Source organism: Oncorhynchus mykiss, chromosome 27 (assembly GCF_057628025.1).
Source record: "Oncorhynchus mykiss isolate SJ-2025 chromosome 27, ASM5762802v1, whole genome shotgun sequence".
Classification (NCBI taxonomy): Eukaryota; Metazoa; Chordata; class Actinopteri; order Salmoniformes; family Salmonidae; genus Oncorhynchus; species Oncorhynchus mykiss.
In genome coordinates this window covers 2,795,505-2,820,378 of record NC_143048.1, presented here as the reverse complement: position 1 = coordinate 2,820,378, position 24,874 = coordinate 2,795,505, and the positions used below count along the sequence as shown (strand labels likewise).

The window sequence follows — 24,874 nt, the reverse complement described above, 5'->3', positions numbered from 1 at the left end:
CTCTCAATCTCATTTGGCCACTGTTGATGTCTTAAAAACATGATACATTGATTGGAGTGAACTATCACTTTAATGCACAATAAGTAGTTTGAAATAATTCAAACTACTCATTGCTAGTGGCAACTTATGTACTTTCACGAAACACTCCAACAAACTCAATTTAACAGCCTTAAAACTTGAAGCGTTGTATTACTTTGGGGGAAAAAAATGTAAATGGGGCGGTGAAACTGATCAAGTGCTCTCAGAACCAAATCTTACCTGGTTAATAATGTGCACAGTTTGTGTGTAAATTATGTTATTCACAATCAAATGAAATAAGGTAACTGAAGCACCAGGGTCATGGTCAGTGAATTTAAAACAGTCAGAATAATGCAATAAATTGAGCTGACATGATTCCCAATTTTACATCATGACAGAAAATCCGGTCTTCAAAATGCATTTATCTAAACACATTGTTGCATTGTATTCTCCTGAACTCACCCCAGGTGCAATTTATATTTCATAATGCACTCAGACATTTCTGTAAATCTGAAAGGATTGGATGTATCCTAAAATTCCCTCAGAGGTCAATTACAAGCTATTACTGTATTGCTAATACCTTGTTGGGGCTAGGGTTTGACTTGGAATTCATCATCAGAGCTCCCAATTTGGGCCTTACCCTTGTCCCACAACCCTTCGATCTTTGCAGGTGTGTCAGCAATATAGTAAAGGTCACCACTAAACTGCTTGCACCTATCCAGACCCTTCAGATGATCAGAGCTGCAATCATTGAAGGGTCAAGGGGTAGGGAATTAATTGGGATCGTCTCTGAGCTGCACCTCATTTATGTGTACTGTTATGCACCTGCCTTTCTATAGTATCTTGTATCCAGTGCAGGTAGTTCCCTAGCCGGGTGTAGATGCCATACTTCCCCTTGGTGGTACACTTCTCCCCCCAGCTCACCACCCCTGTGAGGAACCAGGTACCGCGGTAGTTGACCACAAAGGGACCCCCACTGTCCCCACTGCAGGCATCCAAGCTGGCCTCCAGGTAGCCCGCGCAGAACATGTTGTCCGTGATGACCTGCTCTGTGGAGCCGATGCACTTCTGCTGGTCGACCACGGGCAGAGTGACTTTCCTCAGGAAGCGTGAGGAGTGCCCCAGGTACTGTGTGGCGCCCCAGCCTGTGACCATGCCCCTCACATCCTCCCGCTGGAGATGGCTGGCCAGCTGACCATTGGGAAGGCAGGCGGGTACCGCCACAGGGCTCAGCACCACGGGGGAAGAGAGGTAGACTAGAGCAATGTCGCTATCGAAGGTGTAGTCGTGGAAGTGAGGGTGGACGACGACCTTGGCCACCTTAATCTTCTGCTCATCTGGGTCGGGACGCTGCTTGTCATAGTCCCCTGTAAATCAGACAGACAGTTTAAACAGGCAGAGTGGATCATCATGATTGACATGTTACACTCAATTCAAACTGCTGGAGCATTCAACAGTGTGCTCACTACTTCTAAACACGATCACATAGTCTCACCGATAGTCACATGGTCAGGGGTTTTATACATGCAGTGTGCGGAACTGACCACCCAGCGCTGACTGATCAGAGTTCCCCCACAGAAGCCATATCCATCTTCCCTACAGAGCATGACCTGCAGGGTCATGGAACAGGTAGGACTAGTATTAGGGGTATGCCACAAACACTATTATCATACACTACATGCCCTATGATTTATGAGATTAGTGCCTGCAGTGCCACTGACGCCTTCCACGGTTCTGTCAGTAGGACACGCCATAGAAAACTGCCTTGTAACCAGATACAAAAACTTACTCATTGGACTTATTCAGGGGCCTCACTTTTACAATTTTCTACATTTCTGCAATATGTTTCTTAGACCACGACAATGCAGTTTTTAAAGCCGCTGCCTCCAGCACACTTACTCCCCCCTCCACCATTTCACTTTGTTCTGGACTGTTTCTTCCAATTTGTGCCTACTGAACACGACCCTGCTTACCACCACTTAGCCCTGTGTGTTGTAGGCCTACCTGCCATGGGCTTCCTCCCTGCCTCTCCAGCTGCCCTCCTACTATCCGGGTGTCTTCATTAACGTCCTCCATGTACTCGGTGCTGTTCCCCCCTGGCTGGGTTGAGTTAATCGCAAGTAGGGTGGAGGTCGAGTTCCTTTCCCCCTCCGTGGTGATGGTGAGGTTCATGTCAGAGTGGCGGAAGGTCGGGGTGAAGGGCACGGACTCGTCCAGTAGAGAGCGGCCCAGCGAAGCCTCACTCTGCTTCTTCCCACAAGGGAACGCCACTGGCAATGACAATGTACAGTATAACCATCACATTGACTTGACACCTACTCATTCAGGGGTTTTTCTTTTTACTATCTTCTATATTGTAAAATAATAGTGAAGACGTCAACTGTGAAATGACACGTAGTAACCAAAAAAGTGTTGAACAAATCAAAATATATTTTAATTTTCCTTGACAGCTTTGTACACTCAGCATGTGTGCCTTGTTAAATGTTCATTTGTGGAATTTCTGTCATCAATGCGTTTGAGCCAATCAGTTGTGTTGTGACAAGGGCAGGGGTGGTATACAGAAGATGGCCCTATTTGGTAAAAGATCAACTCAAATAAGCAAAGAGAAACAATAGTCTATCATTGACTGACTTCATGTCTTAAAGTCATGAAAATTTCAAGAACTTTGACATATTCTTCAAGTGCAGTCGCAAAAACCATCAAGCTATGATGAAACCGGCTCTCATGAGGACCGCCACAGGAAAGGACGACCCAGAGTTTCCTCTGCTGCAGAGGATAAGTTAACTCCACCTCCAGATAAATGCTTCACAGAGTTCAAGTAAAAGACATCTCAACATCAACTGTTCAGAGGAGACTGCGTGAATCAGGTGTTCATGGTCAATTTGCTGCAAAGAAACCACTACCAAAGGACACCAATAAGAAGAGACTTGCTTGTGCCAAGAAACACAAGCAATGGACATTTGATTGGTGGAAACCTGTCCTTTGGTCTGATGAGTCCAAATTTGAGATTTTTGTTTCCAACTGCTGTGGCTTTGAGACGCAGAGTAGGTAAACGGATGATCTCTGCAAGTGTGGTTCTCACTGTGAAGCATGGAGGAGGAGGTGTGACATTGTCACCAGAAAAGCACCCCGACACCGTCTGATTTATTTAGAATTCAAGGCACACTTAACCAGCATGGCTACCTCAGCATTCTGCAGTGATACGCCATCCCATCTGGTTTGTGCTTAGTGGGACTATCAATTGTTTTTCAACAGGACAATGATGCAAAACACACCTCCAGGCTGTGTAAGGGCTATTTAACCAAGGAGAGTGGAGTGCTGCATTAGATGACCTGGCTTCCACAAACACCCAACCTCAACTGAATTGAGATGGTTTGGGATGAGTTGGACTACAGAGTGAATGAGAAGCAAGTGCTCCATGATATGTTGGAAGACTGTTGGAAAATAATTCCTCATGAAGCTGGTTGAGAGAATGCCAAGAGTGTGCAAAGCTGTCATCAATTCAAAGGGTGGCTACTTTGAAGAATCTAAAATAGAAAATAGATTTAACACTTTTTTGGTTACAACATGATTCCATATGTTATTTCATAGTTTTGATGTCTTCACTATTATTCTACAATGTAGAAAATAGTAAAACATAAATAAATAACCCTTGAATGAGTAGGTGTGTCCAAACTTTTGACTGGCACTGTATGTTTTTCAGTGCTTAGTCTACCTGTTTCAGAGCAGGTCTTGCCATCCTCATCTAACTGATAACCCTCTGCACAGCTGCACTGGACCCCTGTGGTGCGCTCCTGGTTGGTGCAGTAATGCAGACAACCTCCATTTTTAAACTGGCACTCAAACACCTCTGGAGGAACAGAGCAAGGTTCAAAGGTCAACAAAAATACAAGTTTATGGTATTAGAAGAGTAGAATAGAATTGACTCCTTAATTGTATTTTTTTGAGCAGGCATTTAGCTGTCTTTTAAGGTGGTCATTTGAAACCTGAAGGGGTCCTACAGTGTCAATCAAAAATAGCTTATAAATATTTCCTATAAGTACAGTAATTAGTTTGCTAGCTATGTTTTTTATTAGACATCACAATTCTATTGTTTAATATGTCGGTTTTCCATTAGAACTGTATGTGAGTAAAATGTGAATGTAAAGTAAGTTCTGCAAGTGGTTTTCCAACAACTGTTGTAAGTGGATGCGGTGAAGTCACATTCACAAAAGAATCCGTTGTGTCGTACAATGGTTGTTGACCAGAGGAGGCTGGTGGGAGGCGCTATGGTTAAATAAAAGGACAGGTTCATTGTAATGACTGGAATGGAATAAATAGAACTGAGTCAAATGTGATTTTCATACATTTGATCTGTTTAATACCATTCCATTTATTCCATTCCAGCCTCCTATAGATCCTCCCACCAGCTTCCTCTGTTGTGGACACTCCAGTGTGAACGGCAACAGTACTGTAGCAGAGCAATACTCAGTGTGGATTCCAGGCTATGACTGGGAGGGCCAGGGTCCTGTAACTCAGGAAGTGAGAGTTTTTATAGGTCTATAGCTTTAGTTTCTAGACTATCATTACAGGAAAACACAGATGTATTATGATGGTTGCACATTTTGGGGAGTATTCAGAGGTGGGAATTAATGGAAATATATGCAAATTAATGTTAATACCGTTTAAATGTATGTTTTTTGCATTAGTTATATTTATCATATGGAAACCGAAACAAACCGTTCTACTTAAGTAGACATAATTGAAAGTGATTAAATCCTTACAATATAAATAAAATAACAATTTAGTTACGAATTGAACTTTAATTAAATTAGTTGACTCTTCACATGCAATGATTTCACTGAACAACAATGATCCCCAATGATCCATTGCATCTCCCAAAAATGTTTTCAACATACATCGGTAAAATGATAGTCTAGAAACTAAAGCTTTGGTTGTCTTCCTCTTAGGCTTCCATGTCTTCTCCCTGGATTGAACTTAATGTCCACCTCTTGAACACTGAGGCCTCATCTTCACTGTCCAACCTTGTTGAGGATGGCTCGTTGTCAGGCTCAAAAAGCCTCAAATTTGTGTGTTCCCAAACAAGGACCAGTTGCCAAATATGTTGGCACGACTGCCAAATTGCATCTCCATCCAAAAGCCCTTGCTTGGAAGTGTCCTTAACCAGACTGCCAAGAATCTTGCCCTCATCCAGGCCAAGGTGGCGAGACAGTGTTGATCTCTGCACCAGACAGGATGCTCTTGGGGTCCAACATGTACTCTGCGGCATGTATTGGCTTCAAGCAAAAGTCTTCACACTTTTTGATGTATTTCAGAACTGCAGTTTCCTCTGCTTGGAGAAACAGTGAAGTGGATAGGACAGTACAGATTTCTTCTCTTACATCTGCAAGCAGAGTCTGAACATAAGACAGGATGGCATTGTCTCCCTCAATCCGTGCAATGGCTACTGCTATAGGTTTCAGGCTGCTTACCACACTCTCCCAAAATACATCATCCAGGAGGATCCTCTTGATGTCCATGTCGGCAGACTGATATGGCCATTTCTTGGAGCGACCCCTCCAGGAGACTGTCAAACACCACCCCAATGGGTGTTGCTGGGCAGCTTCAATGTGGTGCTCTTATTCTTCTCACTTTGCTTGGTGAGGTAGATAACCATTTCCTTGGCTCTCTTGTAGAGTGTATCCATTGTTTTCAATTATGTCCTTTAGGAGCAGATTCAATGCATGAGCAGCACAGCCAATGGGTATGATGTGAGGGTAGGACTCCTCCACTTTAGACCAAGCAGCCTTCATGTGTGTGTGTTCCCAAACAAGGACCAGTTGCGCTCTGAGGCGCAACTGACATTGTCTGTCACCAGTGCAAATACCTTCTGTGGTCCAAGGTCATTGATGACTGCCTTCAGCTCTTCTGCAATGTAGAGACCAGTGTGTCTGTTGTCCCTTGTGTCTGTGCTCTTGTAGAATACTGGTTAAGGGGTGGAGATGTAGTTAATTATTCCTTGCCCACAAACATTCGACCACCCATCAGAGATGATTTCCATACAGTCTGCTTTCTCTATGATTTGCTTGATCTTCACTTGAACTCTGCATCCATTACATTTTTGGATAAAGCATGGTTGAAGGAGGGGTGTATGCTGGGAAAAGAACATTCAGAAATCTCTTCCAATAGACATTGCCTGTGAGCACCTGAGGTGAACCAGTTGCATACACAGCTCGAGCAAGACATTCATCAGCATTTCTCTGACTACGTTCCTCCATTGAGTCAAAATAAACTTCTGATTCCATGAGCTGTTGCATATCGATAAGGTGTCTGATTCATAATTTTCACCTTGAATAGAAGTAGAGGAACTTTTGTCAGAGGTTGTGAGTGTTGAGGGATCTTTATGCACTTGGCCAGATGATTCTGCATCTTTAATGCATTCTTCACATATGATTTGGCACAGTATTTGCAAATGTACACCGCTTTTCCTTCTACATTAGCTGCAGTGAAATGTCTCCACACATCAGATGGTGCCCGTGGCATTTTTCTGTAAAGATTAGAAAAAAATGAGTAAAAAATAACCAAATAGGCCTCCCGGGTAGCGCAGTGTTTAAGGGCGCTGTACTGCAGCGCCAGCTGTGCCTCCAGAGACTCTGGGTTCGCCCCCAGGCTCTGTCGTAACCGGCTGCGACTGGGAGGTCCGTGGGGTGACGCACAATTGGCCTAGCGTCGTCCAGGTTAGGGAGGGTTTGGCCGGTAGGGACATCCTTGTCTCATCACACACCGGCGGGCCGGGCACAGTGCATGCTAACCAAGGTTGCCAGGTGCACAGAGATTCCTCCGACACACTGGTGCGGCTGGCTTCCGGGTTGGATGCGCGCTGTGTTAAGAAGCAGTGCGGCTTGGTTGGGTTGTGTATCGGAGGACGCATGACTTTCAACCGTCATCTCTCCCGAGCCCGTACGGGAGTTGTAGCGATGAGACAAGATAGTAGCTACTAACAATTTGATACCACGAAATTGGGGAGAAAAAAGGGGTAAAATTCACAAAAAATAAAAAATAACCAAATACAATTCCATGTACAGATAAATAGTTAAGCAATTAGATTAAACAACTATTTTGTAAGATACATGTTTTAAAATGAAACATGTATGGAAACAGGTGAATTAACACTCAGTTAGCAGGCTCAAGCAACCTAAAAACCCACATGGTAGCAAAAACTAACTATCAGAACAAGTAAAAAATTATTTAAACACACTTTGCTGTAGGCTACTATTTACTAGTTAACAAAAAATAATGTATTTCATAAAATATATTCACCCCACCCAGTATTGTAATCAAAACTTATAAGAAAGCATGTAGTCCTTTGCTCAGACAGTGTAGTAGTGTGGGCTCATTAGTGTGCAAGATCTTGAGAATCAGCTGTACATGTGCATGCAGAGGGTTGCAATTCCATTGAATTGGGGATAGTTTAACCAAAATATGCCACAAGCCCTGATTTGCCTTATGTGTATCCAACAAAAAACATTCACTGTTATAAGCTAACTTTTTTGATGAATTTAAGCAAAATTCCCCATATTCCAGGGCTTAACTTCCGGAAAGTTTCTAACCCTTCCCACCCCTATTATGATTGAGTAAAACTATACCTATTGCACAGGTTTTCCCATCGTAGCGTGGGGGACACAGACAGAGGTATCCATCCCGATCGATTGTGCAGATTCCTCCATTCTTACATGGGTTGTGGTGGCAAGGATTCCGATCTAATTCACAATTCATAGAGACATCTCATCACAAGCGTTCCTTTTAAGTGACTGTGGATTTTTGATGCAGTTTTTTAAATAACTGAAAATAATCTAATGAAGCAATACCATACTCACTCTTATATTTATACCAAAACTCCATCTGTAAGAGAAGACCAAAGGGATACAGTCAGTTTGAATGTTCTTTTGAGCTTCATGAGCCTACTCCTCTGACTATCCTTGTCATTTAAGGCCCGGTTACACCTTGCTTTAACATGTGGTTTAGTGATGCGTGGGTTGACTCATCACCTGCTGCGAGGCGGGTTTAGGCAGGCCGGTGGGTAAATAAAGAGAAAGCATTGCATAAAAAATGTAGAATTCCTGTGCAGTTCATATCTATAGGCTACATTGAGGTTTTATTTCATAATTTGTTATCTGCTATAAGCGCTTAAGCCTCTTGACAAGGCTTCACACAGCTATTCCACACTTGAACAAATTAGCAATTTTACATTTTTCAACTGCTTAGCTGGCAGGGTTCTCGTTGCTCACCTTCCCAAAATTCCACTCACATTTCTCTGCGTACCCTTGTTGTAAACGAATGGGGATGGAACTTATGCTGAATTCCCAGAATCGCTTTAGTGGAAAGGAAAACTGCCCTCAGTCTGCTACTCCGCGTAGCTGATTGGTCAGTTCACAATGCTAGTAAACCCTTGTTTCTGTTAGGCTTGCTTTGAAAGGTGCACTTGGCTAGCTTGCTGGATCGCCTCAGCATCTGATGAAGATATAGCTAGCTACAGTCAGAGATAGGAGAAAAACTTGTAGCTAAAATCTTTGATGTTTTATTGATGGATTCTAAAAGAATATGAAGCAACATGAACGTCACTGACTGTGAGGACAGGTAGCATAGATAGCTAGCATACAGTAGCTAGCTATCTTTTCAGTTAACACAAAGTCATAACTACCTAGTTGCTCTAACTAATGCTCTATTGAAAGAGGCTTTCTCACTTCGATGACTGACTGGCTAAACTGAGGAAAGTCCAGCAACAGTGGTCCAAATCGAATTGACGGTACTGGAGGAGATTGCTGCCGTTTTACGGGTTCCTAACCAATTGTGCTATTGTGTTTTTTTGCGTTTTTTGTAACTTATTTTGTACATAATATTTCTGCCACTCTTCTGGATATCAGGACCAACGGAACATTAACTGTAATATCTTATGTTTCACTGAGTCGTGGCTGAACAACGACATGGATAACCTACAGCTGGCTGGGTTTTCGATCCATCGGCAAGACAGAACCAGCTGCCTCCGGTAAGACCAGGGGTGGCAGTCTGTGTCTATTTGTAAATAACAGCTGATGCACGAAATCTAATATTAAGGAAGTCTCAAGCTTTTGCTCGCCTGAGGTAAAGTATCTCATGATAAGCTGTAGACCACACTATTTACCAAGAGAGTCTGTATTTTTCGTAGATGTCTATTTACCACCACAAACCGATGCTGGCATTAAGACGACCCTCAAAGAGCTGTATAAGGCCATAAGCAGACAAGAAAATGCTCATCCAGAGGAGGCACTCCTAGTAGCCAGGGGACTTTAATGCAGGGAAACGTAAAACTGTTTTACCTCTTTATACCAGCATGTTAAATGTGCAACCAGAGGGGAAAAAAACAATCTAGACCACCTTTACTCCACACACAGAGACGCATACATAGCTCTCCCTCACCCTCCATTTGGCAAATCTGACCATAACTCTATCCTCCTGATTTCTAACTAAGTCACTGGTACGTCCTGCTTATCTCAATAAGGAAGTGGTCAGATGATGCAGATGCTAAGCTACAGGACTGTTTTGCTATCACAGACTGGAATATGTTCCGGGATTCTTCCGATGGCATTGAGGAGTACACCAATCAGTCACTGGCTTCATCAATAAGTGCATCGATGACGCTGTCCCCACAGTGACTGTACGTACATACCCCAAACAGAAACCATGGATTACAGAGCTAAAGTGTGGAGTTGGAGTCCCGCTTTCAAGGAGCGGGACTCTAACCCGGATACTTATAAGAAATCCCACTATGCTCTCGATGAATCATCAAACAGGCAAAGCATCACTAACTAAGACTAAGGACTAAGATTGAATCACACTACACCGGCTCTGACGCTCGTCAGATGTGGCAGGGCTTGCAAACCATTACAGACTACAAAGGGAAGCACAGCCGAGAGCTTCCCAGTGACACGAGCCAACCAGACCATGCTAAACTACTTCTATGCTCACTTCGAGGCAAATAATACTGAAACATGCATGAGAGCACCAGCTATTCCGGAAGACTGTGTGATCACACTCTCTCCGCAGCTGATGTAAGTAAGACCTTTAAACAGGTCAACATTCATAAGGCCGCAGGGCTAGACGGATTACCAGGACGTGTACTGCGAGCATGCGCTGACCAACTGGAAAGTGTCTTCACTGACATTTTCAACCTCTCCCTGTCCAAGTCTGCAATGCCAACATGTTTTAAGCAGACCACCATAGTCCCTGTGCTCAAGAACACTAAGGTAACCTGCCTAAACGATTGCACTCACCTGCACTCACGTCTGCAGCCATGAAGGGGTTTGAAAGGCTGGTTATGGCATCAATATCACATCCCAGGAACCCTAGACCCACTCCAAGTTGCATACCACCCCAACAGATCCACAGATGATGCAATCTCTATTGCACTCCACATTGCCTTTTCCCACCTGGACAAAAGGAACACCTATGTGAGAATGCTATTCATTGATGACAGCTCAGTGTTCAACACTATAGTTCTCTCAAAGCTAAGGACCCTGGGACTAAACACCTCCCTCTGCAACTGGATTCTTGTCTTCCTGACCGGCCGCCCCCAGGCGGTAAGAGTAGGTAACAACACATCCGCTACGCTGATCCACAACACAGGGGCCCCTCAGGGGTGCATGCTCAGTCTCCTCATGTACTCCCTGTTCACTCATGACTGCACGACCAGGCACGACTCCAACTCCATCATTAAATTTGCAGATGACACGACAGATCAGTAGGCCTGATCACCGACAACAACGAGACAGCCTATAGGGAGGAGGTCGTGTGGTGCCAGGACAACAACCTCTCCCTCAACGTGATCAAGACAAAAAGGAAATGATTGTGGACTACAGGAAAAAGAGGACCGAGCACGCCCCCATTCTCATCGACTGTAGTGGAGCAGGCTGAGAGCTTCAAGTTCCTTGGTGTCCACATCACCAACAAACTAACATGGTCCAAACATACCAAGATTGTCGTGAAGAGGGTACGACCAAACCTATTCCCCTTCAGGAGACTGAAAAGATTTGGCATGGGTCCTCAGATCCTCAAGGTTCTACAGCTGCACCATCGAGAGCATCCTGAGTGGTTGCATCACTGCCTGGTATGGCAACTGCTCGGCCTCCGACCACAAGGCACTACAGAGGGTAGTGCGAACGGCCCAGTACATCACTGGGGCCAAGCTTCCTGCCATCCAGGACCTCTATACCAGACAGTGTCAGAGGTAATTGTCAAAGACTCCAGCCACCCTAGTCATAGACTGTTCTCTCTGCTACCGCACAGCAAGCAGTACCGGAGCGCCAAGTCTACGTCCAAGAGGCTTCTAAACAGCTTCTACCCCCAAGCCATAAGAATCTTGAACATCTAGTCAAATGGCTACCCAGACTATTTGCAATGCCCCTCCCCCCTCTTCACACCACTGCTGCTCTCTGTTGTCATCTAGTCACTTTAATAACTTTACCTACATGTACATACTACTAACCCGTGCCCCCGCACATTGACTCTGTATTGGTACCCCCCCGGTATATATTGTTATTTTACTGCTGCTCTTTAATTACTTTTATTTCTTATTGTTATCTGCATTTTATTTAAACTGCTCGTAAGCATTTCCCTGTTGTATTTGGCACATGTGATTAATATAATTTGATTTGATCTTGGTGCAGAGGCATATGATCTTCCATAATATCATATCATCTTATCTACCTCTCCATAACTTTTAGTGTTATATGGCATATATAGCCGATAGGTGGTTAGGTGGTTTCAAAAGAGATTCCACTTCAAATAATTTATCTGATTCAATAATCTCATCTGGGGGTGGTGAAAATAATTAGGGTGTGCTAGCAAAGCAAAGCACAACTCTGGATTTCTTACATACTCATATCATTAGGTGTGCTTATAAAGCAAAGCACAACTCTGGATTTCTCACATACTCATTATTAGGTGTGCTTGCTGAAGGAAAAGCGCAACTAGATTTCTTGCATACTCATTTATTATTTCATTTCTTTAGCCCACTCTAGAGCTTAAACGATATAATCTATTAACACAAAACCAACTTCCTGATGTCCAGAATGCCCCAACTCAGATTGCTTGAGAAAAAAACCTTTATCATTTGTACTTTTTGAACTATAACAATATTTAAATGAGCTCCCAATGCATTTCAAATGCAAAAAAAAGTATCATAGAGGGTATTTGATCCTATGTATACTTTTGGAACTATAACCATTTTAAATGTGCATTTTTTTTACTTTTTTAAAATGTATTTTACCTTTATTTAACTTGGCAAGTCAGTTAAGAACAAATTCTTATTGTCAATGATGGCCTAAGAACAGTGGGTTAACTGTTCAGGGGCAGAACAACAGATTTGTACCTTGTCAGCTCAGGGGTTTGAACTTGCAACCTTGCTGGTTGCTAGTCCAACACTCTAACCACTAGGCTACCCTGCCGCCCCACTATATATGAATCCATTTTTAAAAAGTTATTCAAGTAAAAATTACAAAAGTTTGCTGCCCCGGCAGGTTTGAATGAGAACCATAGGAATACAGTGGTTGCTATTCAAAATGGTCCTACTCCTTGATTAAACTACAAGACCAACTATAAAACCTTTAAACAAAATGTGTTATTCATTAGCACAAATTAGCATCAAATAACTAACCAACAGTAACTATTAACTGTTCAAGCTAGAGACACCAAACCAAATTTAACATGTTCTGGCTATCCTGACTAGAATTGTATTAATTTTTTATTTGATCAGTTATAACCAGGGGTCGTTTCGTTCTGAACAGAACCATTATTTTTTTTATTGTTTTACACGGTTCTGACCAAAGTTCTAAAGTTCTGAACCAGTTCTAACCCCCCAAAAAGTACTGGTTTATATGGTTCCTTTCTGTTCCTTTGTTAAACCTCTGAAATATATATTATTTAGCTCGACATTAAATTACTTCAATCACCGCAGGTAAAGTTGGTTTCATATTCAGACATTCAAAGATTCGCCAAAAGCCATTTAAAATTGTAAAAATCAATAACTAATTAATTGATTGTCACAGAAACATAAAACTAGATATGGTTTATTCTATAAATGTCTAGCATACTTTAACTTTTTGGTTTGAATACAAATTGCAGTTTTGATTTGATAGAAATAGTGCTGCTCGATCATCCTATTTTTCCAATCAAATTGAGGAGAATAAGAACAATCCAAAATTGACTTTTGATACTGTCGCAAAGCTAACTAAATAGCAGCATTCAACAAGAGAGGATAGCTTTCACTTCAGCGGTGATAAATTCATAAACTTTTTCAAATAAAAGATCATGATCATTAGAAAGCAAATTACGGACTCCCCTTTGAATCTGCGTATTTCTCCAAATCACAGTTGTTCTGAGTCTGCACAGAACTGCCAGGACCAAGAATCAATGTAGACACTCAAGTTTTTTAAATCCTGTAACTCTTGACACATTCATTAAAATAGTCATGGCCTCTAAACTGTCAAGATGCATATAGGACCATATTCCAACTAAACTACTGAAAGAGCTACTTCCTGTGCTTGGCCCTCCTATGTTGAACATAATTAATGGCTCCCTATCCACCGGATGTGTAAAAGTGTCAGTAATAAAGCATATCTTAAAAAAGCCAAACCTTGACCCGGAAAATTGAAAAATCAACTCAAAATCAAATAAAATCGAAAATTGTCACATGCGCCAAATACAACAGGTAGACCTTAGAGTGAAATGCTTATTTTACAAGCCCTTCACCAACAATGCAGTTTTAAGAAAATACAAAAAAAAATGTAAGTGATAAGAATTACCAATAATTAAAGAGCAGCAGTAAATAACAATACAGGGGGTACCGGTACAGAGTCAATGTACGGGGGCACTGGTGTCGAGGTAATTGTAATATGTACATGTAGGTAGAGTTATTAAAGTGACTATGCATAGATAATAACAGAAAGTAGCAGCAGCGTAGATGGGGGGGGGACAATGCAAATAGTTTGTGTAGCCATTTGATTAGCTGTTCAGGAGTCTTATGGCTTGAGGGTAAAAGCTGTTTAGAAGCCTCTTTGGACCTAGACTTGGCGCTCCGGTACCGCTTGCCATGCAGTAGCATGGAGAATAGTCTATGACTAGGGTGGCTGGAGTCTGACAATTTTCTGAAGACACATAATGTATACGAAATGCTTCTGTCTGGTTTTAGACCCCATCATAGCACGGAGACTGCACACGTGAAGGCGGTAAATTACCTTTTAATGGCGTCAGACCAAGGCTCTGCATCTGTCCTCATGCTCCTCGACCTTAGTGCTGCTTTTGACAACGTCGATCACCACATTCAACGTCGATCACCACAGAGAGATTAGAAAGCCTAATTGGTCTACACGGACAAGTTCTTAACTAGTTTAGATATCGGTCGGAAAGATATCAGTTTGTCTCTGTGGATGGTTTGTCCTCTGACATATCAATTGTATGTTTCAGTGTTCCTCAAGGTCCGTTTTAGGACCACTATTGTTTTCACTATATACAGTGCCTTGCGAAAGTATTCGGCCCACAATCATGAAGTGGAACGACATTTATTGGATATTTCAAACTTTTTTAACAAATTAAAAACTGAAAAATTGGGTGTGCAAAATTATTCAGCCCCTTTACTTTCAGTGCAGCAAACTCTCTCCAGAAGTTCAGTGAGGATCTCTGAATGATCCAATGTTGACCTAAATGACTAATGATGATAAATACAATCCACGTGTGTAATCAAGTCTCCGTATAAATGCACCTGCACTGTGATAGTCTCAGTGGTAGGTCCGTTAAAAGTGCAGAGAGCATCATGAAGAACAAGGAACACACCAGGCAGGTCCGAGATACTGTTGTGAAGAAGTTTAAAGCCGGATTTGGATACAAAAAGATTTCCCAAGCTTTAAACATCCCAAGGAGCACTGTGCAAGCGATAATATTGAAATGGAAGGAGTATCAGACCACTGCAAATCTACCAAGACCTGGCCGTCCCTCTAAACTTTCAGCTCATACAAGGAGAAGACTGATCAGAGATGCAGCCAAGAGGCCCACGATCACTCTGGATGAACTGCAGAGATCTACAGCTGAGGTGGGAGACTCTGTCCATAGGACAACAATCAGTCGTATATTGCACAAATCTGACCTTTATGGAAGAGTGGCAAGAAGAAATCCATTTCTTAAAGATATCCATAAAAAGTGTAGTTTAAAGTTTGCCACAAGCCACCTGGGAGACACACCAAACATGTGGAAGAAGGTGCTCTGGTCAGATGAAACCAAAATTGAACTTTTTGACAACAATGCAAAATGTTATGTTTGGCGTAAAAGCAACACAGCTCATCACCCTGAACACACCATCCCCACTGTCAAACATGGTGGTGGCAGCATCATGGTTTGGGCCTGCTTTTCTTCAGCAGGGACAGGGAAGATGGTTAAAATTGATGGGAAGATGGATGGAGCCAAATACAGGACCATTCTGGAAGAAAACCTGATGGAGTCTGCAAAAGACCTGAGACTGGGACGGAGATTTGTCTTCCAACAAGACAATGATCCAAAACATAAAGCAAAATCTACAATGGAATGGTTCAAAAATAAACATATGGTGGTGTTAGAATGGCCAAGTCAAAGTCCAGACCTGAATCCAATCGAGAATCTGTGGAAAGAACTGAAAACTGCTGTTCACAAATGCTCTCCATCCAACCTCACTGAGCTCGAGCTGTTTTGCAAGGAGGAATGGGAAAAAATGTCAGTCTCTCGATGTGCAAAACTGATAGAGACATACCCCAAGCGACTTACAGCTGTAATCGCAGCAAAAGGTGGCGCTACAAAGTATTAACTTAAGGGGGCTGAATAATTTTGCACGCCCAATTTTTCAGTTTTTGATTTGTTAAAAAAGTTTGAAATATCCAATAAATGTCGTTCCACTTCATGATTGTGTCCCACTTGTTGTTGATTCTTCACAAAAAAATACAGTTTTATATCTTTATGTTTGAAGCCTGAAATGTGGCAAAAGGTCGCAAAGTTCAAGGGTGCCGAATACTTTCTCAAGGCACTGTATTCTACCTCTTGGTGATATCATTCAGAAACACAATGTCAACTTTCACTGCTATGCGGACGACACACAGCTGTACATTTTCGATGAAACATGGTGAAGCCCCAAAATTGCCTACCCTGGAAGCCTGTGTTTCAGACATAAGGAAGTGGATGGCGGAATTTTTTTAAACTTTTAAACTCGGACAAAACAGAGATGAAAGGTCTAGGTAACAAGAAATAACAGATCTGCTGTTGGATCTGACAATGAATCTTGATGGTTGTACAGTTGTCTCGAATAAAACTGTGAAGGACCTTGGCGTTTTTCTGGACCCTGATCGCTCTTTTGACTAACATATGAAGAATATTTCAAGGATAACTTTTTTCCATCTTCGAAACATTGCAAAAAACTTTTCGTCCAAAATGTATGCAGAAAAGCTATTCCATGCTTTTGTCACTTCTAGATTAGACTACTGCAATGCTCTACCCTCCGGCTATCAGAATAAATAACTAAATATACTTTAGATAGTGCTAAACACGGCTGCTAGAATTCTGACTAGAACCAAAACATTTGATCATATTACTCCAGTGCTAGCCTCTCTACATTGGCTTCCCGTTAAGGCTAGGGCTGATTTAGGTTTGATTGCTAACCTGCAAAGCATTACATGGACTTGCTCCTACCTATCTCTCTGATTTGGTCCTGCCGTACATACCTACATGGTCACAAGACGCAGGCATCCTTATTGTCCCTAGAATTTGTAAGCAAACCGCTGGAGGCAGGTCCTTCACCTATAGAGCTCCATTTTTATGGAATGATCTGCCTAGAAATGTGAGAGACGTAAGTCTTTACTGAAGACTCATCTCTTCAGTAGGTCCTATGATTGAGTGTAGTGTGGCCCATGGGTGCGAAGGTGAACGACAAGCCACTGAAGCGACGAACTGCCCTTGCTGCCGCTGCCTGGCCGGCTGCCATCTGGGATTCTCTGCGTATGACCCTATTACGGGGCTGAGTCACTGGCTTACTAGTGCTCATCCATGCCGTCCCTGGGAGGGGTGCGTCGCTTGAGTGGGTTGAGACACACGTGATCTCCCTGTCCGGTTTTGCGGCCCCTCGGGCTTGTGCGATGGAGTAGATCTTCTTGGGCTATACTCAGTCTTGTCTCAGGGTTCTATGTTGGTGGTCTATTGATAATTCTCTAGTGGTGTGGGGGCTGTGCTTTGGCAAAGTGGGTGGGGTTATATCCTGCTTGGTTGGCCCTGTCTGATGGTATCATCGGAAGGGGCCACAGTGTCCCCCGACACACCCCTGTCTCAATCTCCAGTATCTATGTTGCAATAGTCTATGTGCCGGGGGGCTTGGGTCAGTCTGTTATATCCTGTGTAATTCTCCTGTCTTATCTGGTGTCCTGTGTTAAGTATGCTCCCTCTAATTCTCTCTCTCTCCCAGCCCTAGGATCATGCCTCAGGAATACCTGGCCTGATGACTCCTGGCTGTCCCCAGTCTACCTGGTCATGCTGTTGGTCCAGTTTCAACTTTTCTGTCTGTGGCTAGGGAACCCTGACCTGTTCACCGGACGTGCTACCTTGTCCCTGACCTGCTGTTTTTGACTCTCTCTTTCTCTACCGCACCTGCTGTCTTGACCTCCGAATGGTCGGCTATGAAAAGCCAACTGACATTTACTCCTGAGGCACCCTCTACAATCACTGTGCTTATTATTTGACCCTGCTGGTTATCTATGAACGTTTGAACATCTAGAGCCATTTCGCACCACCAGCGGGATTCCCTTCAGGCGCAACAGGCTCGTGAAGCTAGCCAAGCATCCCAACGGGATTGCATGGCGTCTTCTCAGAACAGCTGGCAGGCATATTCATATATTCATCTTTAATCTCTCCTTGTTCCAGTCTGTAATCCCCACATGTTTTAAGATGACCACAATCATTTCTGTTTCTAAAAACTCTAAGGCTTCATGCCACAATGACTACAGCCCTGTAGCACTCACTTCTGTAATCATGAAGTGCTTTGGATTGCTGGTATTGGCACACATTAACTCCTCCATCCCAGCCACCCTAAACCCACTCCAATTTACATACCAGCCCAACAGATCAATAGACGACTCAATCTCAATTGCACTCCCCAATGCCCTCACCCCCCAAGGTAAGAGGAATACCTATGTGAGAATTATGTTCATTGACTACAGCTCAGCTCAGCGTTCAACGCCATCGTCCCCTCCAAGCTCATCACCAAGCTTAGGACTCTGGGTCTGAACAGCTCCCTCTGCAACTGGATCCTGGACTTCCTGACGGGTGGTGAGGGTAAACAACATCACCTCTGCCACACTGACCCTTAACTTCTTGGTGACAGGGGGCAGTATTTTCATGTCCGGATGAAATGCATGCCCAAATGAGTTTTCATTGGGAATCCAGATTTCTAAGGGACCTTCTTGCAGTTCCTACCGCTTCCACTGGATGTCACCAGTCTTTAGAAATTGGTTGAGGTTTTTCCTTTGTGTAATGAAGAAGTAGCCCTGTTCAAAACGAGGGTCACTTCAAGTGTACTGTTTGCTAGAGGCACGTGACCAGAAAGGTAGCGTCAGTTTGTTTTCTTCCTGTATTGAACACAGATCATCCCGTCTTCAATTTGATCGATTATTTACTTTAAAAAATACCTAAAGTTGTATTACAAAAGTAGTTTGAAATGTTTTGGCAAAGTTTACAGGTAACTTTTGAGATATTTTGTCATCACGTTGCGCAAGTTGGTACCGGTGTTTTTCTGGCTCAAACGCGCCAAATAAATGGACATTTTGGATATATATTGACATAATTAATTGAACAAAAGGACCATTTGTGATGTTTATGGGACATATTGGAGTGCCAACAGAAGAAGCTCGTCAAAGGTAAGGCATGATTTATATTTTTATTTGTGCGTTTTGTGTCGAGCCTGCAGGGTTGAAATATGTTTTCTCTTGTTTACGGAGGTGCTATCCTCCGATAATAGCATCGTTTGCTTTCGCCAAAAAGCCTTTTTGAAATCTGACATGTTGGCTGGTGTAGCTTTAATCTTACATGTGTGATTTCATGAAAGTTAGATTTTTATAGTAATTTATTTGAATTTGGTGCTCTGCATTTTCTCTGGCTTTTGGCCAGGTGGGACGCTAGCGTCCCACATATCCCAGAGAGGTTAAGTGGTTAAAGAAGATGATAGCAGTGCCGGCTTGATATGCATGATGATTTGGAGGCGCTATAAAAATTCAAGAGTCAAGACGGGATCAGTAGCCTAACTGAAATCTGGACACTGAATGTAGATCTGTAACCTTTCACATAGCCTAATGTAATATTAACTGCTGCAGAATTATAAGCATTTATTGCAGTAAAGTTATACACCAAATGTACATTTTGACTCCGGAAAAGGAGTGGAGAAATATTAATGATTTATTTCAGCATCTTGAGAAAATGAATACGTGGCTAGGGACCGTCTGTAAGAGTGCAATCTTTATCAGCATCATACAAACTGATAGTATTTAAACCACATAAAATATGCATCCAAGCTGAACTGAAATCTTATCAAACATTTTGGGTCATTTCACAGTTTTAAATTTCCTTAAAACCGGTCAAACTGGAAATTTCGCACAGAAAATCTTTCCATTTAAAAAAAAAAAATTGCGATGTAAACTAGATTGAAGAATTCATAAATGTATTCTGGTGAGCACAGGTTTATTAAGAGTTCTAGCGCAGTAATGTCGGAAGAGAAACTACATGTATCTAATTATAGACAAATTGACTAACAAATAGCCTATCAAATGTCGGAAATTATAAGCAGAAACATATCTAAATTAGGCTTCAAAAAATAATATCGTGCACCCCCTGTCAAAAATGTGTTATGCCGTCCATGTCTGTACAGCACATCTTCAATCTGCCTGTTAGGGTCGGGTGCGGGACTCAAATTTTCACTTTAGAGTCGGGCGGCTGACACGCACATCACTAATGTGGTTCTCTTTCAATTATTCTGTTTGACTAGTGGAATTCACCAGAATCTCCTAAGTAGCTTGAAGAACCAATCATACAGGTCGAGTGGCGAATGAGGGAGTCCTTCCCCTCATACTAAAGAGCCACCCGCCTGCCCTCTGATCATTTTCGCCTCTCTTCTTCAAAGAAGAGTTCTACTTAGCTCATCGCAGCATGACTTGATCTGTTTTCCTCTAACTGTTCAAAGGTGTGCTGTCAAGGTTACGGCACCGAGCGCAGGATTTATCAGCTCTAATCTTTTGTGTTGGGAGTCTTTACCGAAAGGAAAAGTTTTAACTTTGGGTAACAATTTGCTTCACCGCAAGGCTAGCTATCCTACCAACTGTTTTTTCTACCTGGAAGGGTAGAATTACTAGTTCGCTCTCTCGTTTAGCTCAACCCACTAACGTTATTGATTAGGCCGACTGTTCTAGCGTCACTGTTTATTGGTCAAGAGCCATGCTTTTGTTCATCATAAGACTCTAACTTTGTCCTAACTAGCTAGGCTACTAGCCCACATGGTGAATGATAGCTATGTTCACATTGTTAAAGGGTTAGCTTCTCTGGCTAGCACTGTGCTACCTAGCTAGGCTACCAAGCCCAAGTGGCGAACGCTGGTTATGTTTCACTTTGTTCTCGAATTAGCTGTTTTGTGGAGCCATGGAACCTGCTAGCTTGGCTCAGAGTGCACCAAGCAAGGCCCTGGCCCCTGTCCCAGCACCGGCACATCCATGCCTATGTGGGGCGACCAATTTTGGGCAGGGTGTCGAACACGCAGAAGCAGCATTCAACGACCACCGGTCATGCATCCATTGCAAAGTTTTGCTGCTAACACACTCCACCAAAGAGTGTGCAGAGTTGCCCAATGTAGTTCATCTCCTACTCTTAAATTGAGTGGGGAGACTGCTTCGCAGACCCAGCCCTCATGGGCTGGCATCTTGCTATGCTACCCCGAGGACATTCACCCAATTTTCCAGGGCTTGGCTCCAGTGGAGGGGGGGAAAGGGACCTCGTTTTTGAAGAGGACGATGGAGAGGGTATGACCGACCTCCTCAAGGCAACGGAGGAGGAAGAGGACGAGGCGCAAGCCACTCGGCCATCTTCCGCCCTTAGCAGGGCATCAATGGCAGATGAGATATTTGCTCATTGATGTCTGCAAACAGGCAACTGAGCCTTGCCATGAGCCTTGCAGTGGTTGGGGAGAGAGCCCTGTGGCTCAAACTGTCCAGCCTGTTGGACGCTCATTTTCACTTAAGCATCCTGCCAGCACACAGGTTTCTGAAGTTTGCTTTTCAGGGCACAGCCTACAAATACCTCGCTGTCCCATTCGGGCTAGCGTTATAACTCCCCGAACATTCAGCAGGTGTGTAGAGGCAGCTTTCTCACCCCTAAGAAACAAGGGGCTAAGAATCTATGCCTACATAGATGATTACCTGCTTTACTCCCTGTCCTGGGAGGAAACGGTATGAGACACAACTGAAAAAGAGCTGTTCGGTGCCAACACAGAAAATAGAATACATAGGCATAAGGATTCTCTCTCTGATCAGGCAACACTAGGAAGACCGCTTTGCGTCTATCTGACAGTGCCTCTCCCTGTTCTGCAGAGGGTGCTCAGTCATGTTCAGGATGGGTAGAACCACTTTGCCTACTAAGGTTGAGAGACTTCCAGTGCTGGGTGTTTTGCCCAACGCCTGTGTGCATGGCTTCACCTCAATCGGCAGATAGACGTGACTTCCGCATGTTTTTCTACCTAACCAATCGGAATTGTCACGTCTTGATCAGAACGGACAATATGACTGTCAGGGTAGAACTCCCTGCGTTTACACAGACTATCCGCCTGGATTATTCTGTGGAGCAGAGCACACCTACTGCCCATATGTCCCAGGAGTACTAAATATAGAAGTGGACTCATTTTCCAGAGGGAATCCCAATCTAAGGGACTCCTTTCCCAAGTGGTGAAACTGATCTGGGAGCGATACGGTCAAGCGTCCATTGATATCTTTGTATGGCAAGAAAACACTGCCCGATGCTTTTCAAGCTAGCAGGAGACGCACCACTGGGAGTGGGGACGAGCTGGCACAACCTTGGCCAAGGGTGTTGCTTTACACTTTTCCTCCCCTCAGCCTCACTACCCATTCTGGCCAGAGTGAGGAAAAAGGGCTTATCCCTTATCTTGATAGCCCGTCGATGGCAAGGCAAGCTCTGGATAGCGTAGATCACTCCCCTGCTATACAACAAGCCTTGTCAACTACAGTTTACACAGGGATCTGCTGACCCAAGCAAACAGAAAGATTTTCCACCCTCACCCGGAAAACATGGCCCTCTGGACCTGTCCCGTGAGAGGTTAAATCTGGATGCGACTGGCTTGCCTCTTGTAGTCATTGAGACAATCCAGAGTGCTAGGGCCCCCTTTACAAGCTCACTGTATGGAAATAAGTGGTGCGTTTTTTAGAAGTGGTGTGAAAAAACAGATAATTCCTTACCAGTGCTCTGTATCTGAGGTTTTATACTTCTTGCAAGACCTTTGGGACAGAGGGAAGTCTTTCATCACTGTCTAAGGTCTATCTAGCAGCTATCTCGACCGGTCATATAGGCTTTGTCAAGAACACGGTGGGAAAACAAACCGTTATGTCATTTCATGAAGGTGGCACGTCGCTTATGTCCAGTTCCCAAGCCTTTAGCCTCATCATGGGATTTGTCTATTGTGCTTGAGGCTATTTCACAGCAGCCTTTTGAGTCGTTGGAATGTGTGGAGATTAAATAGCTTTCCTTTTAAACCGCATTAAGTGAGCTATTCGCGCCTGCAGTTTGCCCAGGGCTTTTCCACGGTCACCTTGTTGCCCAACTCCGCATTTATGCCCAAGGTTAGTGGTAATTACAATTGTCTCGCCTTGAAGCTTGTGGATTTCCACAAGTCAGTTTTCCTTTCTATGGAAAAGGAGCGGCTGCACCGTTTGTGTCCAGTACGCACGCTGCACATATACTTGGATAGGATGAAAGCTTTGCGCAAGCAACTGTGTCCTGCAAGAGGAGGCCCCTCTCTTGTCAAAGGTTGTGGAAGCTATTATATTGGCCTATAAAAGCAAGGGGTTACAGCCTCCAGAGGGCCTAAAGGCTCACTCCACCAGAGCCATGGCTACCTCTTGGGCACGGTTCCAAGGAATGTCCTTGCAGGAGATATGCGCCCTCTTTGGCGCATATTGTCCTTAGTGACAGGGCCTCTGAGGATTGATGTTGAGACTACCTGGCTTCGTAGAGCGTGTGCGATACAGGAGTTAGCCATATCCCAATAGTGAGATATCGAAACGAATAATTGAATGAATTATGCAACTCCGGTCCTTTGATATTATGAGTGAGACGGCTCACCACGTTTTCCTACTTGCAAGAGTGTGAGGAAGTTCGGTATGCACAAGAATGATCTGAGGGCAGGCGGGTAGCTCTTCAGTATGAACGGTGGTGCACCGACAGACATATATGATTGGTTCTTCGAGATACTTAGGAGGTTAATTGGTTAATTCCACTAGTGAGATGTCGCGCTCATAATATCAGAGAACCGGAGCCACGCAAGTAACCTTAAGTTTGTCTTCCAGTCAAGATGATCCAATCACTATCTAATCAAGGTTCAGTAAGTGTATACATGGTATTAAGATGTATCTCTTATTGGTCCACTGTGTCCAGATGAGGGCACAATCAGAATGTGATCAAAATCCTGACATAGGACACGTTAGTGCAATCTGCGAAGTATGAACAGAGCGTTCATAAGCTCTGGTCCAGGGTGCTCGTGCGAATTCCCTGCACCAGAGCTTTCATGTGATGGAGCTGTTCTAGTACCGTCTTCTCCTTGGTCTGGAAGATCTCGGCAGCCTCCTCCTGGGAACAGGTCTCCTCATAGCACTCCCGCTCCAGGTTGCCGGGCATCATCTCCTCAAGGAAGAAGTTGGCCCTGGGCCGCCGGGGCCCTCGGAGCAGCTGCACTGCATGCCTCTGCTCCAGAAACACTGTACAACAGAGTAGGGTGAAGTTGCCCCTAAATGTTGATTTTGGGTCAGTTTAGAATTTTCCCCACTTATGGTTAAGGTTAGGATTGAGGGAGGGGAAGCTGATCCTTGACCTGTACCTAGGGGAAATTTCAGAGTGGGGAACCCCAGAGTGGGCACAACACTGCAGTCCTGTGTAGTTCAGTTGGTAAGAGCATGATGCTGACAATGACAGGGTTGTGGGTTCAACTCCATCACATACATGTAGGCCCATGTACTGTGAGCTTCTTTGAAGAAAAAAAAAGTGTCTAAGTGGCATTCATATACAATAGTGATGTCTGTAACCCATTGACAAGAGCCTCGAGCAGAGATTTGCTGGTTTTAGTTGTGTAGCTTAATCATATCACCGAACTGAGTTCCATTTTAAGTTACTGGAGTGAGAATATCAACCATATTCGACACCCATCACAAAAGTAAATATCTCATCAAGTATCTAGTAAGCTAGAATTGAGGTAGGTGGTTTAATTACAGATTGCAAATACGGTACAATAAATGGGCACTTTCCACTGACTACAAGGTGAAGGGTTACCTTTTGATTCACACAGGGAACCGACTGAGACCAGAAGTACTGTGAGGAGCCAACCGTCAGACTGCGACATCTCTCCGCTCCAGGTAGAAGTTGAAGGGATTGAACTGGGATCAGCTAGGTTCACTAATCTAGATTTTAGTTATGAGAGAGAACCTACCGTTTTCTGTGGGTGTCTGCTAAAATGGTGGCTTTTCCCCACAAGCTCAGCAATTGATCTTTAACTAGATTCTAAATATTGACACAGTGAATC

At 43.6% G+C, this 24,874-nt stretch overlaps 1 protein-coding gene across 3 annotated transcripts; it reads right to left on the bottom strand.

Annotated features, from left to right (window-relative positions):
- Positions 1-51: 51 nt before the first annotated feature.
- Positions 52-24,874, bottom strand: LOC110507316 (coagulation factor IX). 3 transcript variants are annotated; one of them, XM_021587231.3, is made up of 8 exons: positions 24,625-24,874; positions 23,890-24,056; positions 7,875-7,899; positions 7,644-7,757; positions 3,734-3,868; positions 2,023-2,288; positions 1,514-1,628; positions 52-1,385 (listed from the first exon to the last, which is right to left on the bottom strand). In XM_021587231.3, exons 1-8 carry the CDS (start codon positions 24,692-24,694, stop codon positions 820-822), a joined length of 1,458 nt encoding a protein of 485 aa, XP_021442906.1. In that variant the 5' UTR covers positions 24,695-24,874; the 3' UTR covers positions 52-819. The 3 variants fall into 3 exon arrangements, with proteins under 3 accessions (XP_021442906.1, XP_090080310.1, XP_021442907.1); XM_090224184.1 differs by lacking the exon at positions 1,514-1,628; XM_021587232.3 differs by lacking the exon at positions 23,890-24,056 and having other exon boundaries at positions 24,625-24,843.

Coding starts and splice junctions, on each gene's coding strand:
- LOC110507316 (XM_021587231.3), bottom strand. CDS start 24,694: ATGTCGCAGTCTGACGGTTGGCTCCTCACAGTACTTCTGGTCTCAGTC. Junction 24,057..24,624: donor TTCCCTGTGTGAATCAAAAG/GTAACCCTTCAC, acceptor TCTGTTGTACAG/TGTTTCTGGAGCAGAGGCAT. Junction 1,629..2,022: donor AGGGAGGAAGCCCATGGCAG/GTAGGCCTACAA, acceptor ATGACCCTGCAG/GTCATGCTCTGTAGGGAAGA.